The sequence below is a fragment of the Mandrillus leucophaeus genome, unplaced genomic scaffold (genome assembly GCF_000951045.1).
Source record: "Mandrillus leucophaeus isolate KB7577 unplaced genomic scaffold, Mleu.le_1.0 Scaffold13, whole genome shotgun sequence".
Lineage (NCBI taxonomy): Eukaryota > Metazoa > Chordata > Mammalia > Primates > Cercopithecidae > Mandrillus > Mandrillus leucophaeus.
In genome coordinates, this window is record NW_012101254.1 from 3150178 (window position 1) to 3166836 (window position 16659).

Sequence of the window (16659 nt, forward strand, 5' to 3'; positions counted from 1 at the left end):
GTCACGCAGGCTGGAGTACAGTGGCACAATCTTGGCTCACTGCCACCTCTGCCTCCCGGGTTCAAGCAATTCTCCTGCCTCAGCCTCCCAAGTAGCTGGGATTACAGGTGCCCACCACCACGGCTGGCTAATTTTTGTATTTTTAGTAGAGACAGGGTTCCACCATATTGGCCAGGCTGGTCTTAAACTCCTAACCTTGTGATCCACCCGCCTCGGCTTCCCAAAGTGCTGGGATTACGGGCGTGAACCACCGCGCCCGGCTCTTGAGATTGTTTTTATCTTGACCCACAGTGTGAGATGCGTTTCACATCCCAATCCAGTACAAGTATCCATATAGAAATGATGCAAAAATCTCATGAACCAATACTTACCTCACTACATGCAATGAACTCAAATATTTTATTCTTTTTTTTTTTTACAATGTTGGTTGCAATCCTTTAAACTGATTTTTTGACTCACTAATGTACTTCAGTCCACAAAAATCACTGTATCTAGGAAAACTCTTCCACACAGTCAAGTAAATGAGCAAGACTGTTTATTGCAGCATTGTTCATAATAGTGAAAAACTAGAAATACCTACATTGCCATCAGTATAGGAAAACGGTGAAATAAAATGTAGTAACATTACACAACAAAATACTCATGTAAGAGAGAGAAACTCATTCCATATGTATCAACATGACTAGATTTCAACAATACTTGGTTAGTGAAAAAAATTGTTTTCAGTAGTACACACAATATAACACTATTTATATTAAATCTCTCTCATACACACATGCATGCAAAATAATGCTTAGATTTATAGATATGTAAGAGGTTTGCAAAGAAAAAGAGAGAGAGGATTAGGGAGGTGGCCAAAAGGATACGTATTTTAGCTTTAACTGATGTTTTAGTTTCTAGAAGGAAAATATTTGTGTACTGCTTGCATAACTAAAAATACAAATAAATGTGTAGATGAATACATGTGCACAAGAATACAACATGTATTTGAGAATGCTTGAAGGTATAAATACATGAAAGCATGCAAGAATTTATGTAGGAATGTTTAAACACAAGACAAAGTACATGGAAAATCATGAATGAGTCTAAGTATTCATAAATGGGTTCATACATTAAAAAAATGCTAGCATGAACAAACTAATCACAAATACAATAGCATGTGTCTGTGTGTAAGATGAGAAAATGAATTTATACATGAATATAACTTATGGATGAATGATTCCATTAGTGTATACATGGAAGAATGCAGCAATGTCTAAGTGTTTGAACACTTCAGTGCATGACTGCATAAATGCATGAGTTAATGTCCTGAATTAATGAGTATACAGAAGAATGCACCAATGTCTAAATGCTTGAACATGTCAATGCATGAATGCATACATTCATGAAGTAATGCATAATGATCAAAAAGGGGGGCTGTGCAGAGAACAAACGAGGCATGTAAATTTCACTTGGCACTGTAGAAAACAGAGGGTAAACTATAACAATAAATCTTCATTATCTATATGCTGGAAACCCAGAAAGGCTGCAGGAATATTGGCCAATGAGAGCTAGTCAGGAAGGTGGATTTCCATCAACATTCTCCCAAGGCTTGACATTACTAAAGGAAGGGGAGTTCTGATGGTGAGCCAGGAGTCAGTGGGAGTGTGGGGCACTTGAAGGAAGGCAAGAGTATCTATTGTAGGAGAGAGGCACAGAAAAGAAAACACCACCTCCAGAAGCTCCACCATGCCTGTGCCCTGGCCTGGAGGGTGGCGAAGAGGACAAGCTGATCCCATAAGTGGCAGGGCCAGCATGGTAGCAGCCAGGCTTCAGGATCCTGAAGAAGAGTCCAGGTGCCATTTATTTTACCATGGCTTAGATTTCTAAACCACCCCTTACACTTTCAACCGATCCTAATCTGAATGATCTTCAGTAAAGACTTAAGTCATAGATATTCACCTACATAAATAATAAATGAGACCACATGTTTCATGCCCTGTTTCCAGAAAAGCCAAGGCACTTGGAAGATACAGTCTACTTCAATAAACAGCAGCCTTCCCACTACAAATAGAATTCATGGGCCAAGGAGTGAGGATGGTATGCACCCTGCTTTATTTCTTAAATTCAGAACTTACATGAAATCAGAATTAAGAGGCAAGATAGTTTTTAACCAACTAGAACGCTAATTTTCTCAGTTGCGGAATGACTGTTGACTCAACTTATCTATGTCTCTACTTCCTTTTCCTGATATGAGAGATGGTAAGTAAAAAACACCTGTTCCTTGTGAGTTATGAACGCATGTCATATGTACAACATTATGAATTATCTAATGTCACTAAACTGTACACTTAAAATGATTAAGATGGTCGACTTTATGTGTATTTTATCACAATAAAAAAACTGAAGCAATAAAACTCACAAAACGCCTGTTCAAGCATGTTTCTTTGAGTATCTGTCTGTCTGTCTGCCCATCCATCCATCCATCCATCCATCCATCCATCCATCCATCCATGTTCTAAAATAGGTGGCATTAGCCCCACCCTGATAGCTGGGGATCAGGTAATCAGGCAGGTTTGGTTCACTCCCTCTCCATCCCCAGCATCTGCAATCCCTCAGTCCCCAAGGCTGCCATTTACCTGTTGAGCAGAGGGGCACAGGTAACACTGGCTTGCATTACTGAAGAACACATTGATGAGCTTCCAGTCAAGCTGAAAATCAAGTTGCTGAAGAAAAGGGCAACAGCATGAAAAGGAGATTGTGGCAAGACCTTGAACCAAAATAATGCCTTTGTTTTCACGTCTTTCCATTTCATACATCCATCCCTGAAAAACCCATGTATGAATTTTTTTTCGATAGTAGTATATGGCAGGAGTTTAAAGTGGTATAACTGCTCTAGGTTGATAAAATATATCCAAAACTTTTTTTAAATTAAAAGACACACCTTTTGATCTAATTATTTCATTTCCCCAAAGATAGTTTAAGGAAACAAGGATACGTGAATGATTCAGCTACAATGATGAACCCTTATGCATAAGAAGGAAAAACTGGAAACAACACAAATGTCCAAAACAGGGGATTGCTGTGTAAACTGTGGAATACTCATGAGATGAAACACTATGTAGCTTTTAAAATGATGCTGAAAAATGTAATTATCATGGGAACTAATCTATTGAGAAAAGTAGGTTATAAAAAGTATCTTTGGCTGGGTGCAGTGGTTCATGCCTGTAATCCCAGCACTTTGGGAGGCCGAGGTGGGTGGATCACCTGAGGTTGGGAGTTCAAGACCAGCCTGACCAACATGGAGAAACCCCATCTCTACTAAAAATGCAAAATTAGCCGGGCATGGTAGCACATGCCTGTAATCCCAGCTACTCGGGAGGCTGAGGCAGGACAATCGCTTGAACCTGGGAAGCGGAAGTTGCGGTGAGCCGAGATTGCACCATTGCACTCCAGTCTGGACAACAAGAGCAAAACTCCATCTCATTTAAAAAAATAAAAATAAAAAAGGCATATTTATCCAGTAACATCCCTGTTTTATAAAACATATAAAGATATATATGCTAGGAAAAAATATGGAAGGTAATATATACCAAGTTATTAACCATAATTATCTTTGGGTTATCGGGATTAAGGATGGTTTTACTTTTTGCTTATCTGTGTTTTCTGATTTTTTCAGTAATGAACACGCATTTCTTGTGTAACCAGGAAACAAACTGGTTTTTTAAGAGGCAGCACGGTGTAGTTGAGGAACACTGGACTATGAAGCAGGCACTTTAGGTTTTGGCTCTAACTAGCTGTGTGAACTTGCACAGGTCACATTACTTCTGGGAACTTCAGTTTCCACATCTGGAAAATTACAGGGTTAGACGCAGGATCTCTTCTCTATTTTACAGAATAATGATTATTTCAGAAATTCTGGAATTCTCCTGTTCGGGAAAACAAACTTTATGGTGTAGCTCCTGCTCTAGTCCCTGTCCTCATATGCCTTGGAATGACCTTCACTTCACTTCCTGAACTCTTTAATGTATGCATGGCTGGCTGAAACAGCAGCTTCCCTTGGTTCCAGCAGTCCAGGCTCAGTGCTTAGATACAGTTTGCTAGCAAGGCTTGCCTTGGTTTGATACTTGCCCATAAGGGCAGTGCAAAAGATCAAAGGATGCTTATTACAAACTTACATAGGTTATTGAGTAAATAGTTTAAGAACTGTTAGGAGAATGGTACCAAGGCTCCCAGTATGTATGTGACAGAGGCCTCCACCCTAAGAACTAAAATTAATATGGTAATTATTAATAACAGCAATCACCACTACAATAACAACGCAAGCTACAGGCTTTTATATTATGTATTGAGTCTGTGCCAGGCATATCCAATATCTCATTTAATGCTCCCAAAACCCTACACTGCAGCTCTTTTATCATCCCATCTCATAAACAGGAAAACTGAGGTTTACGGAGGTAAGTGCCTTACCCAACATCATACAGTTAATAGGCAGAGAATTCAAGACTCAAACTCAAACCAGTCTCACCTGGAACTGAAGCTAGCCACCACCTCCCTTTGGGAGAAGTCGTTTAGTCTATCTGTTGACTTTCAGCAGGACCACACGGAAAACCATTCTGAACAGGATTGGTCCTTTTGGCTGAGCATTATGACTCACCCTGTAATCTCAGCACTTTAGGAGGCCGAGGCAGGCAGATTGCTTGAGCCCAGGAGTTTGAGATCAGCCTGGGCAACGTGGCAAAACCCCGTCTCTATCAAAAATATAAAAATTAGCCAGTCTCATAACTGGTCTCAAAATAAATAAATAAAGAGATGGATACAAACTAACAATGAAAAAGAATTGGTCCTTTCCTTTAATGACCACCAGAGAATGGCAAAGACATTTTTTAAAGAATCCAGGCCACACTAGCTGCTGAGTTCATGGTAAAATGGTACCAGGGCCATTATCACTTTGATCTGCCCGTCTTGCAGCAAACCCAGGCAGCCCAGCCATGCCAGAGTTGGATGGATGCTTACCAGGTTATCTTTCATGTTTCTCACCAGTTCTTGAGCCTGAATCCACAAGTCTCTGGACAGAGGGAGGGAAACAGAGAGGAAAATCAGCTAAATGTTATTTTGTCAAGGGCTGGAAGCTTGCCCCTTGCCATAGCTCAGGTGCCAGTCTCTGAGCTTGACCCACCCCTGGCTTCTGAAGAGTGGGCACTGACCTGCTTTTCAAAATGAGGTTCATCAGGCAGACTGAAATCAGCTGGAGGGGGCATTTGGGCTTTGACTTAAATACTTCTATTTTTAAGCCTCTTTGACTTTGCCAGGCCCCCAAATCTTCCCGCCTATATGTTGAGACCAGCAGGAATACATACCCCAGAGAGAGACGGAAAGGGAACTTACTCAGCACCATTGGCACCATCGTGGGGTACCACTGTCTTTCCAGTGTGGCACACGGGCATTGGAACGGAAGGATTGAAATGTCTGATGATGTCTGAAAGGACTAAAGAGAGAACTGGTTTGAGACCCTGGCCTTCACCAGCTGAAGGTCACCTCTAAAGACTGACCTACCTACTGTCGGGAGTGGTGGCTCATGCCTATAATCTCAGTACTTTGGGAGGCTGAGGCAGGAGGATCACTTGAGCCCAATAGTTTGAGACCAGTCAGGGCAACATAGCAAAATGCTGTCTCTATGAAAACAGAAATTAGCCGGGTGTGGTGGTGTTCACCTGTGGTCATAGCCACTTCGGTAGCTGAGACAGGAGGATTGCTTGAGTCCAGGAGGTCAAGACTTCAGTGAGCTGTGTTTGTGCCACTGCACTGTAGCCTGGGCAACAGAGCAAGACCCCATTTCAAAAATAATAATTAAAAAAAAAAAAAGACTGACCCCCTTCCTCTAAAGTGAGCTGCCAGGGTTGCCACCCCTATTCCAAGGCATGGTCCTTCCTCACATCCTGCCTGGGGCTGTGAGGCCACCCCTGTAGCCTCTGTGAGGCTATCTGTACCTCTGGAGCAGTCCTCTGGAAGTGAAGGAGCTAAAAATGAACATCTGTGAAGTGCTAGGCCAGGCCCAGTGCTAAGCACTTTACATGTGTTATCTCACTTAATCCTCAGTAACAAACACATGGCAATGTGATCTCCAAGTTAGAGAAAGGGAAACTGAGACAGAAAAATCAAGCGAGCTGGCCAGGGTCTCACAGCTAACCGAGGTTGCTGGGGTTTGAACCAGAGTTCTGGGACACCGAGGCTTTTCACTGTCATGTGCTACTGCCTCATTAGAGCAAGTGATGCTGGGACAGGGACTCAGGCTGCCTTCCAGCCCCCCTCCCTCCTCCTGAGAGTGACAGCAGGGTGGGAAAGCTCCAGGGAACATGCAGAGAACACGTCCCAGAGCTGACAGCCAGAGGACCGCTAAAAATAGTGCTGTCAGGAGCAGTTAAGTTGTGTCTTGCTCCTGAGAGGAAAGAGGGCAGAGTAGGGAGAGAGTGTCATGGGAGGGAGAGGCCTCCACTCCTCCACCCGACTCCCCTTTCTTTTCGCCCCATCCAGAAGCGCCTCAGGGCTTCATGGGAGCAGGATCCAGAAGGTGGCATTAAAGGGGCTCCCTGTGAAGGAGGCTGACACTGTGCAGGCAGCAGGCAGGGTGGGGGTGGGAGAACTGGCCTGGAAGTCAGGGGACTGGTCACTCAGCTTCGCAACCTTGGGCAGCCTCCTAACTCGTGTGTGATTCCGTTTTCCCCATCCTTAACCCAAAATAATGAACTTCATTCTCTAACCCCGGATTGGCTTACAAAGAAACCCATGTCCACCTGTGGTGGGAAAGCGGGGAAAGTTCTGAGCTGGGTTCAGGTTTATCGGGACAGCATGAACATGTACACGGGTGAGGGGTACTCTTGTTCCCTCATCTGAAGATAGTCTGTAGGGATCAATGACAAAACACAAATATTTGGTGGCAGGTCTGAAAGAGATTGCTTTCTGAAAGAAAGGTACCTGTGTCAGTGCTCTGTGATCAAACATGACTTTGCATCTGTAAATTTGTTGCTCATTTTGTTTTAAGTCTGCTGTACTTGGTCTGTCCTTGCTGCCTTCGAGTTCCCTGGCAGCACTAGGGTGAGAACAAAGGGCACAGCCCGTGGGGTTGGACCACCTGGGTTCACAGGGACCGTGCCACTTACTGAGCACATAGCCTCAGGAAAGTCCATTTACCTCCCTGACACTTGGCTTTCCTACCTGCAAAATGGCCACGGTGGGCGAGGGCATGGCTACGTTTGGAGATCTCAAAGGTCAGGAGGCCTCTAAAGTTCTGAGATTGATGGTCAGGTGGGCTGAGTCTGAGTCAGCCCCAACCCACGCTGCACAGCACAGGCCTGGATGTCCCTAGAGCACTTTCCTCTGGGAAGACCTGCTCCTCCTGCTGGCTCAGCCACCCAGCTGGAGCTTGTAGCTGTGGTCTCCACTCCTTCCTCCTTCCCCATTGAGTATGCTGGAGTAAGGCCTGCCTTGGAGGGCTTCAGAAGCGAGATCTGCCCTCACACCTGCTTTCTGCAGGACCTCTGACCAGCTGGGACTCCTGGCCGCTCTGCTTAGAGAGGGGCACTCAGACTTGTTGCAGGGCAAATTGGGAGGAAAAATTGAGATGAATTGAGAAACTAGGCAAAGCAGCATCTGCATTTGCGGCTTGAGGGTCTAAACTATATCCCATCTTCCCAGACACCCCTCAAACATGCCTCTTCTTTTTTCCTTAAAGACAAACAGGGCCAAGCCTAGGCACAGCTGTGATAGCCACGGAGTTGGTAGTGGGCCTCCTCTTTCAGAACCCTTTGATTCTCTCCAAGGGGATCCTCCTGCCTACTGCTTTGGCCACCAACATCCTCTCACCTCTCAATCAGATCCGGGAGGGCTGAACCGCCAAGCCCAACCTTCCCTGCTGGACCACGAGTTCTGAAGGTAGGGCCAGCATCCTGTTCATCCCTATACTTCCCAGGGAACCTAACAATTCATAGGCCCCTCCTTTCAATTCACTGGCTGAACTGACAGGGCACTAGCTGCCTCACTTGTTCGTTACTCTCCGGGAGCATCAGCTCAGCGGAGCGCTTGCATTGTAATCTATGTCTTCTCGCTCTAATATGGACGGCAAAGTGGTTCCCCTTATTCTTGATTTATGAGCACCAAGCATAGGAGACTAACATCCCACTAGGCTGACCCAGCTGCCATGAAAGGACTGAACTTCAGGATGACTTAATAGAATCATAAAGAATCTCTGATATTACATTTTTTAAAAACTAAATTATGATAGTATATTCACAAGCACATATGTCAATCAAAAGGCCAAAATGCTAACGATAATTATCTCTAGATAGGGGATTCTAGTTGACTTTTATTTTTTCATTTCGCTTGCCTGAACCCAACTGAAGTCTTGTATTTTACAAGCAAGGGAAATATTACAGGATAAAATAGACTGAAAATTCGGCTGGGTCGTCTCCTTGGGTGGGAGGAGTGAACCACGGGCATTTTCCCTGGATGAAGTTTAGCCCTGGGTCTGGGTGGGCAAGAACCTCAGGATTCTGGCCCACATACCCATTCCAGCTGGCCCCTAATCCCTCTCCTAGGTTTCCCAATCTTAACCCAATACCCACTGGCTTCTGTTTGCCCAGAGACCCTGGATACATTTCTCACACCCCCCCATTCAGGGTATGTGACTTTTCATATCCTGGCTTCCTTATCTGTCCTCTCAGAAGACCCTCTCCTTTCTCCTGGGCTCCAGTGATAAAGTGGCTGGTGGAGTCCATTCTCTTTATTAGAGAGGATGCTGCTTGTTGGGAGGGAGAGAGGCACTCTGAAATCTGGCCATGAAAACCAGAACTCACCTGTCATCACTTCCATGCACACCTGCTGTGGCCTTTCTTCAGTCCTGCAGGTCGAAGCAGACATGTGAGTGTCAGGCTGTGTTTGTCACCTGCCAACAGCCCTTCCCCTTGGTTGTGGTCTATTTCATAGCAGTCTTCGGCCTAGTCTTGCTCTGGTTTTGGGATTATCCTCCCGGGGGTTAAAGGCACACCTCAAGTGGCCACAGAGTAGCCAAAATGGGGAAAACAGCTCTCTGGACCCTCCTCCGCTCCTCCAACCTGCTCTCATCTGGCCTGAAGCTGGAAGGGGAAGTAGGCCCCAGGGTAGAATGAGACTGAGCCTGGCCCCAATCCTGCATGGTTCCCCAAGCACAGAGCAGAAAGCGCTTGTGGGGAGAAACAAGAACTCCCTCTATTAGCCTTTCCCACTTCTCCTCATTCACCCCAAGGACCCACTGGGGTTCTCAGGCAGAGGAAGGGTTGGACCAGGAGGCAGGATGCTGGCTTCTGGGAGCTTCTCTGCCACCTTCTCAGAGCGCAGCCTTGAGCAAGGCACTGAGCCTCCCTGGCCCTCAATCTTTCCCATCAATAAGGCAAGATTAGATGGGAGCATCTCCCTTTCTGGGGCTCCTTTCTGTTCTGTGTTTTCAGGATAGTTACCATTCTTGCTTCTCCAGATCACCCGTCCCTGGGTCTGGAGGCTGGAAAAGATACCCAGTGTTAACACCCAGCCAAGGGAGGTGGCAGAGCCTCTTCTAGTTAGACCCCAAGCTGCCGGTCAGAACTCCCCCTCCTACCAATAAGAGGGAACCTACAAGCCCAGGCTCCATGGCTCACGCCTGTAATCCCAACACTTTGGGCAGGAGGATCACTTGAGGTCAAGAGTTCAAGCCCAGCCTGGCCAATATGACAAAACTCCATCTCTACTAAAAAATACAAAAATTAGCCAGGTGTGGTGGCATGCGCCTGTAACCCCAGCTACTCGGGAGGCTGAATCGCTTGAACTCGGGAGGCAGAGTTTGCAGTGAACCAAGATGGCGCCATTGCACTCCAGCCTGGGCCATAGAATGAGACCCTGTCTCAAAAAGAAAAAAAAAAGAGAGAGAGAGAGAGAACCTACAGAGAAAGATGAAGCTCCTTCTGTAGGGAGGAAAAATGCTTGGCTCCCTCTGCAGCATGTTTGTCAGACCTTGGAGCGGTAGAAGGTGTGAAAGGTTTTCCTCTGCTTAGATTTCAATGCCCCCTAAAGTCATTAACTGTCTCCATAGAAACAAAGGATAGTTTTATTATGATCCTCCAAAATCTAGAGTTTATGTAACTCTCCCCCAACTGGACATAAGAGCCGTGAAGGCAGGAATGTGTCCATTTTGTACTTGACTATGATGCTTGGACCTACAATAGTGCCTGGGCATGTTGTAAGTATTCAACAAATATATGTTGAATCCATATGTTTGGAATGAACAAGATAAGTTTCCGATTTCCCCCTTGGTAAAATGCTGGGCAACACAGGACTTGAGCCCTCTGCTGAAGTTCCTAAGTCTAGGAGGAGATTTGAGACCGCGGTAACTCGCCTGGGAATCAAGGCCTTTCGCAAGCTCCCAGAAAGCTTGGCATCGTGCCCAGGACACATAAAACACTCACAAATCTTAGCTCTTCTTGGTTGTATTACTTTCAGTTTCTGATGTGCATTTTCTCTCTCAAAATTCCTAGAAGACAGTATCTCTGGGTGTGGTGGTGACAGGCAGACAGCTACACCGCATCACCTACTCCAGCCTGCACCACTTCCCTCTAAATGGTCCATCTGTCCTGACCACCCAGCCACACCGAGCACCCGCCTATAGACCTGGGTCAGGTCTCTGCAGCTCTCCAGGCAGGGCAGGCTGACAGGGAAATCTCACCAATTGGAGACAGCGTCCTTTGCTCGTCATTAAGACAGAGAAGCTAAATCTCCCAAGGAGACAAACAAAAATCACACTAAGATGGAAGTCAGGGATTATTTAAAAAGACACCCGACAGGTTAGGTAATGAGGGGAGCAGGCCTCCTGGGGCTGTGGCAAACTGGACAGCCTGAGCCCAAGCAAAGGGGGCACCCCCCAACAAGAGTCATTTTTCAAGAGGAGCTGGAAATGTGAATATTTATTTGAAGTCTGATTTCAATGTTGGCAGCTGATTCCATTAAAGACAAAGAATCACTTAGGACCATCAGTTTGTTTCTGGTAATTAATTGATAGATCACCCCTCCCACCTAGATGAACTTGATTGGAGGAGAGGGTGGTAAAGAGAGATGTTGGGAGGAAAGAGGAGAGAATAAGAGGAAAGAGGCCAGGAGAGGGGGTTGGGGGAAAGGCTCAGAGGGCAGCCACAGAGAGGTGAGGCTGCGGCTAACCCAGCAAACTCCACGTCCCCATTGTGCCCACTCCCAGCACCTTCCCTTCACACTGTTTGTTTGCTGAATGCCTGCCTTATGGCAGTTACTGTGACCGTCGGGCTGCAAAGCTAAGTAACACACAGGTTCTACCCTCAAGGAATTTGATAGAGTGAATTGTAACCTCCTTGGCAATATAGGATATTGCAGTATGATCCGATTTAGGTTTTATATATACCCTGTTTCCCTACGTATTGCTGTACGTTGGAGAATGAATGAGAATGTATATATGTGTGTGCACGAGTGTGTGTTTGAGGTAGAGGAATTAAAGATGTGAACAGGGTCTTCTACTGTGCGTACATCTGTTTTGTTTTTTCTTATATTGAACATGTGTCACAAGTGTTATTACAGAACTTCTACAAACATTTACGTAACTGATTTTTGAAGTTCTACAAGGAAAAGGGGGTCTATAGCAATTAAGCAAGTGCTAGTCGTAGTCCCAAAGAAGGGCTTATACCTTGGTTACAGAACGCTCCAGGCACTCAAAGCAGAGATGTCAGCACTATGGATTTTTTTCTTTTTAAATTCACTGTCTTCCATTATTTTGCCCTGGTTTAGCTTTTAAAATACACATCCCAGGTAAGTTCGCGATGGCCATCGCTCCCTCAGGACAGACAAAGGAAAAAGGCTTGCAAGGAATTGTGCTTTCAGGTTTTATCCTGAAGGTGGAGGCACCCGTCAGTGCACAGACAATGATCCTGGGGCTGGGAGATCATCCTGATGGAGCCGTGCTCCCGAGAAGCGAGAGCAGAGTGACAGCAGGAACTGCCAGCCCTGAATAATTCATGGACAAAGAGCTCTTTCCGAGATGAGACCAAGGGGTGCACGGGCTGATGGGCTTAAAGTTAGAGATCGGGGCTGGGTGGAGATTTCCCTGCGCCGGGCAGAAGGACCCGAGAGTCCTGTGGCAAGTGTGTTCCATATCCGGGGCTCTGGCATGTAAATATCAGTGTGTGCAGACACACAGGTGTAGCAGTCAGCCTGCTATCTAGTACACGGAACCTCTTTTCTCACTTATTTCCATGTCTGATTTCACCTCTTTTATCAAGGGTAACCCTCCACCCTCACCCTGACCAACACCACAGTCACAAGTGCAATTTAAAAACCACCAGCATCGATAAAAAAGAATGCGCGTGGGGAGCTCTGCCTGCTTCCAGTGGGCCCATGGTTGGTTTCCTAAGGTTCAGTCTATACCTCTACACACCACCATCTCCTCACCCTTCTTCCTGCTATGCCCATTCCCCCCTATTTACAACTGTGATCAGGGAAAGGTTCTGGGTCTGGCCAGCTTTATCCAGTGCTCAAGCAGAGGTAGCATCGATGAATGTGGTGAGGCCAGCACTGTCTAGGCAGGGAGTCCAAGGCAAGTTCCAGAGAGATAGCAACTGGTTATTTGAGAAGAAGGGAAGGTGGAAGACAGGTCCAGGGTCTCTGGGAACATTGAGTGGATGGGCATTGTGCATGGAGTGGTGGGCTGGGGTTTGCAGCTGCAAGGGGAAGGGCCGGAGGTTGCAGGGAGCGCAGGCTGCTGCAGGGATAGTGGAGTACGCTGGGAAGGAATCATGGGAGGGGGAGTGAGGAAGGGGACTCTGGGGGAGCAAGGAGAGTATCCTGGTTCAGGCGTGGGAGGCGCAGTAGGGCTCTGGGCAGGGTGGAGACTGATAAGGAAGTGCTCTGTCCAGCTGGGGCTGCCAAGATTGAGGGCAGTAAGGCTGTGGAGCTTTGCTAAGACCAGGAGAGGGGCTGTGGGGCAATGTTGACATTCTCCTCTGCTCTCCAACCTTCTTCTCTCCAGATCCCTCTTTCTCTGTTCATCCCTTTCTCTTTTTGTCTATTTCTTTTTCTTTCTCCCTTATTTGACCATATAAAATATACCACTTAGAATTTATTAACAACAAACATATGAAAAGATGCTCAACATACTAATCATCAGGGAAATGCAAATCCAAACCACCATGAGACATCACCTCATACCCATTAGGATGCCTACTATTAAAAACCAACCAACCACAACCAACTAACCCCAGAAAATAGGCATTGGTGAGGATGTGGAGAAATGAGAACCCTTGTGCACAGTTGCTGGGAATGCAAAATAGTGCAGTCACTATGGAAAATAGTGTGGTGATTTCTCAAAAAGTTTAAAAAATAGAATTACTGTATGGTCCAGCAATCCCACATCTGGATGTATATATCCAAAAGAAGTGAAAGCAGGGACTCGCACAGATATTTGTACACACAAGTTCACAGCAGCATTGTTTGCAATAGCCAAGAGGTGAAAGCAACCCAAGGGTCCTCTGACAGATGAACGAATAAATGAAATCCGATACAGATGTACACGGAAACATCATTCATCCTTAAGAAAGGAAGGGAAATCTGGCATATGGATGAACCCTGAGGACATTATGCTAAGTGAAGCCAGTGACAAAAAGACAAATACTGTATGATTTCACTTATATGAAACATAAGTATATGATTTCTTTTTTTTTTTTTTTTTAGATGGAGTTTTGCTCTTGTTGCCCAGGCTGGAGTGCAATGGTGTGATCTCAGCTCACTGCAACCTCTGCCTCCTGGATTTAAGTAATTCTCCTGGCTCAGCCTCCCAAGTAGCTGGGATTACAGGTGCCCAACACCATGCCTGGCTAATTTTTTTGTATTTTTAGTAAAGATGGGGTTTCATCATGTTGACCAGGCTAGTTCCAAACTCCTGACCTCAAGTGATTTGCTCACTTCAGCCTCCCAAAGTTCTGGGATTACACGTATGAGCCACCACACCTGGCCAATTTCACTTATATGAGGTACCTAGAGCTGCCAAAACAGAGAAGGAAAGTAGAATAGTAGTTGCCAGGGGCTCTGAGAAGAGGAGAATGAGATGTTATTTCATGGGTAGAATGTTTCACTTTCACAAAATGAAAAAGTTCTGGGAATCAGTTGTACAATAACGTGAATATATTTAACACTAGTGAACTATACACTTACAGATAGTAAATTTTGTGTTCTATGTATTTACCACAATTGCAAACAAAATTTACAAAGTTATTTACAAAAATCAGTGTATTTTTAAAAATTTACAAAGCAGGTAAGAAAATTTCTTTAAAAATTTAAAAGATTACTTTTAAAATTCTGTGTGATCTTTGATTTAATGTATTAATGGATTTAATTTATTAATGGGAAACTCCAAAAGTTTCCTCACCTTGATGTAAAGAGAGGCATTCCTTTGATTGTAAAAAAAATAAAAAGATTCTGCTGGGCGTGGTGGCGCATGCCTATAATCCCAGCTACTCGGGAGGCTGAGGCAGGAGAATCACTTGAACCCGGTAGACAGAGGTTGTGGTCAGCCAAAGTTGCGCCATTACACTCCAGCCTGGGCGACAGAGTGAGACTCTGTCTCAAAAAAAATAATAAAAAATAAAATAGAATAAAATAAAGTAAAAAATAAAGATTCAACCTCCTGGATTTATCCAGTTCACATGTACTCTTCCAAAATGAAACGTTCTGCCCAGTTACCAGGAGCCCATTCAGAGGATCATCAGTACCAAACTCTGTCTCCTGCCCCAAGCTACTTCAAATACTCACAATCTCCAGATTGCCAATGGCTGCCACAAATTTAATATCAGAAGGCTTCAGAGAGTGAACTGTGGAGACAAGAACCCATATAGGAAGGTTAGATCTACATTCCCCATGATGTCGGCCAAGGATACCATATGGGAGAGGAGACTCACATCCCCCAGCCCTGGACAGCTGCGGAGGTCCAGTCTGTTGGCCACGGAAGTGGAATGCCAAAGACCACGCAGTGCCTGGGAACCCTAGGAATCCTGCCAGAAAGACACTTGCTCCTTTCTGGGAGCCACCCTGTTAACTGGACTTGAGCTGTCCAAACAGGTGACCCATGGAAAGTCACTCATGGCCCTCATTTTCCCCTCACCTGGACCCCATTCTGCCTCTCACTTCCTTCTGTGCCATAGCCCTGCATTTCTGGGTCACCATGAATGAGAGGACAAGACATTAAGATTAAAACCACCTGGTTACCAAAAGGATCACTTTAGCTTGAAGATTACCAGAGAATAGCATTCAAAGCCTATGAACACATATCCACACCAGATGCAAGCTGTATGCAAATGCCATACAAGGAAGTCTCCTGGACCCACTTAAGTCACTGGCATTTTTAGCAATTAAGTCTCCCTGATCAGAAATCACTGATCATAATCCCTGGTCATGTTATCGATCATTTACATGTAAGCCACCTAAAGATGACATTTCCTTAAAAGTGCATCAATTTCTTTTTCAACCTGAAGTCCTTATATAACAGTAAGAATAGCATGCTTAAATGGAAACCCCAGTAAAGGCAGAATAGTACAAACATAAATCTATTAAATATGATCTGTAATGCAGCCTCTCAATGTGATAAAGCCAGGGAAGAAGGCCCACTCAAGAGAATTCATAGCATCCGGGTCATTAGACAAACCAGCCCATTGCGGGGGAAAAAGCTCCAGAGCTGCCACTGGGCTACATTACAAGAATAGAGAAGCCACATGAGTGGCCAAGCTGTAACTCAGAGTTCCCACAACACCATCCACCCACAGGAAGGCAAGATCCTGGAGATTACCCTCATCCAAGCAAGCCACCGTGGAATTATGACAGATGACTGGGAACTCATCTGTCACACAGGGATTGAGGATAAGGAAGAGGGGGACTCGAAGGGCCAACAGGTACAAGAGGAATAGGGTTAGAGCCTCTGCTGGCCACTTCAGAGAGAAGATGCCAGGCTTGTCCTGCTTATGGCCAAGGGTCACATACCTGATTCAGAAGGCATATTCACTCCTAATTTATTTGGGTTGCATGGGAATGGAGAATTCTTCAGGGTCTGCAACTGAAAACAAACATCAGAAACATCAACTGCCTTGTATAGAAATATTGCAGATCCTGAAAACTTGGTATAGAAATGATCATGTGCTCATTCTATCTGGGCTCAAAATCTAGAAACAACAATTGTCCATAGTCATTTTCTCCTAACCCCATACCCAGTTCATCTGGTAAAAGGGGACATAACTCTATTGACAATGACTTTAACAGGTGGCAAGAATGTCTCAGAACACTGGAGTAGAGAGGGAAGAAAGATGATGAAGAAGAATGAGAAAGTTCTGGAAATGGGGCTGGGCACAGAGGCTGAGGCAGGAGGATCACTTGAGATCAGGAGTTTGAGACCAGCCTGGCTAACATGGTGAAATCTTGTCTCTACTAAAAATACAAAATACAAAAATTAGTGGTGGTGTGTGCCTATAATCCCAGTTACTTGGAAGGCTGAGGCACAAGAATCGCTTGAACCCGGGAGGCGAAGGTTGCCATGAGCTGAGATCATGCCACTGCCCTCTAGCCTGGGCAACAAACAGAGCAAGTCTCTGTCTCAAAAAAAAAAAAAAAAAAAAA

The 16659-nt window shown here is 45.2% G+C and overlaps 1 protein-coding gene across 1 annotated transcript in view; it reads right to left on the minus strand.

Annotated features, from left to right (window-relative positions):
• The window catches only part of PLB1 (phospholipase B1), a 156858-nt gene that overhangs the window by 117571 nt on the left and 22628 nt on the right, over positions 1–16659 (minus strand). Inside the window, exons 3-9 of the mRNA XM_011972728.1 lie at positions 16030–16096; positions 14809–14867; positions 9471–9511; positions 8832–8875; positions 5375–5467; positions 4996–5045; positions 2619–2705 (exon numbers count right to left, since the gene is read on the minus strand). Of these exons, the coding sequence (XP_011828118.1) occupies positions 2619–2705; positions 4996–5045; positions 5375–5467; positions 8832–8875; positions 9471–9511; positions 14809–14867; positions 16030–16096 (441 nt within the window). The remainder of the gene's footprint in view (positions 1–2618; positions 2706–4995; positions 5046–5374; positions 5468–8831; positions 8876–9470; positions 9512–14808; positions 14868–16029; positions 16097–16659) is intronic.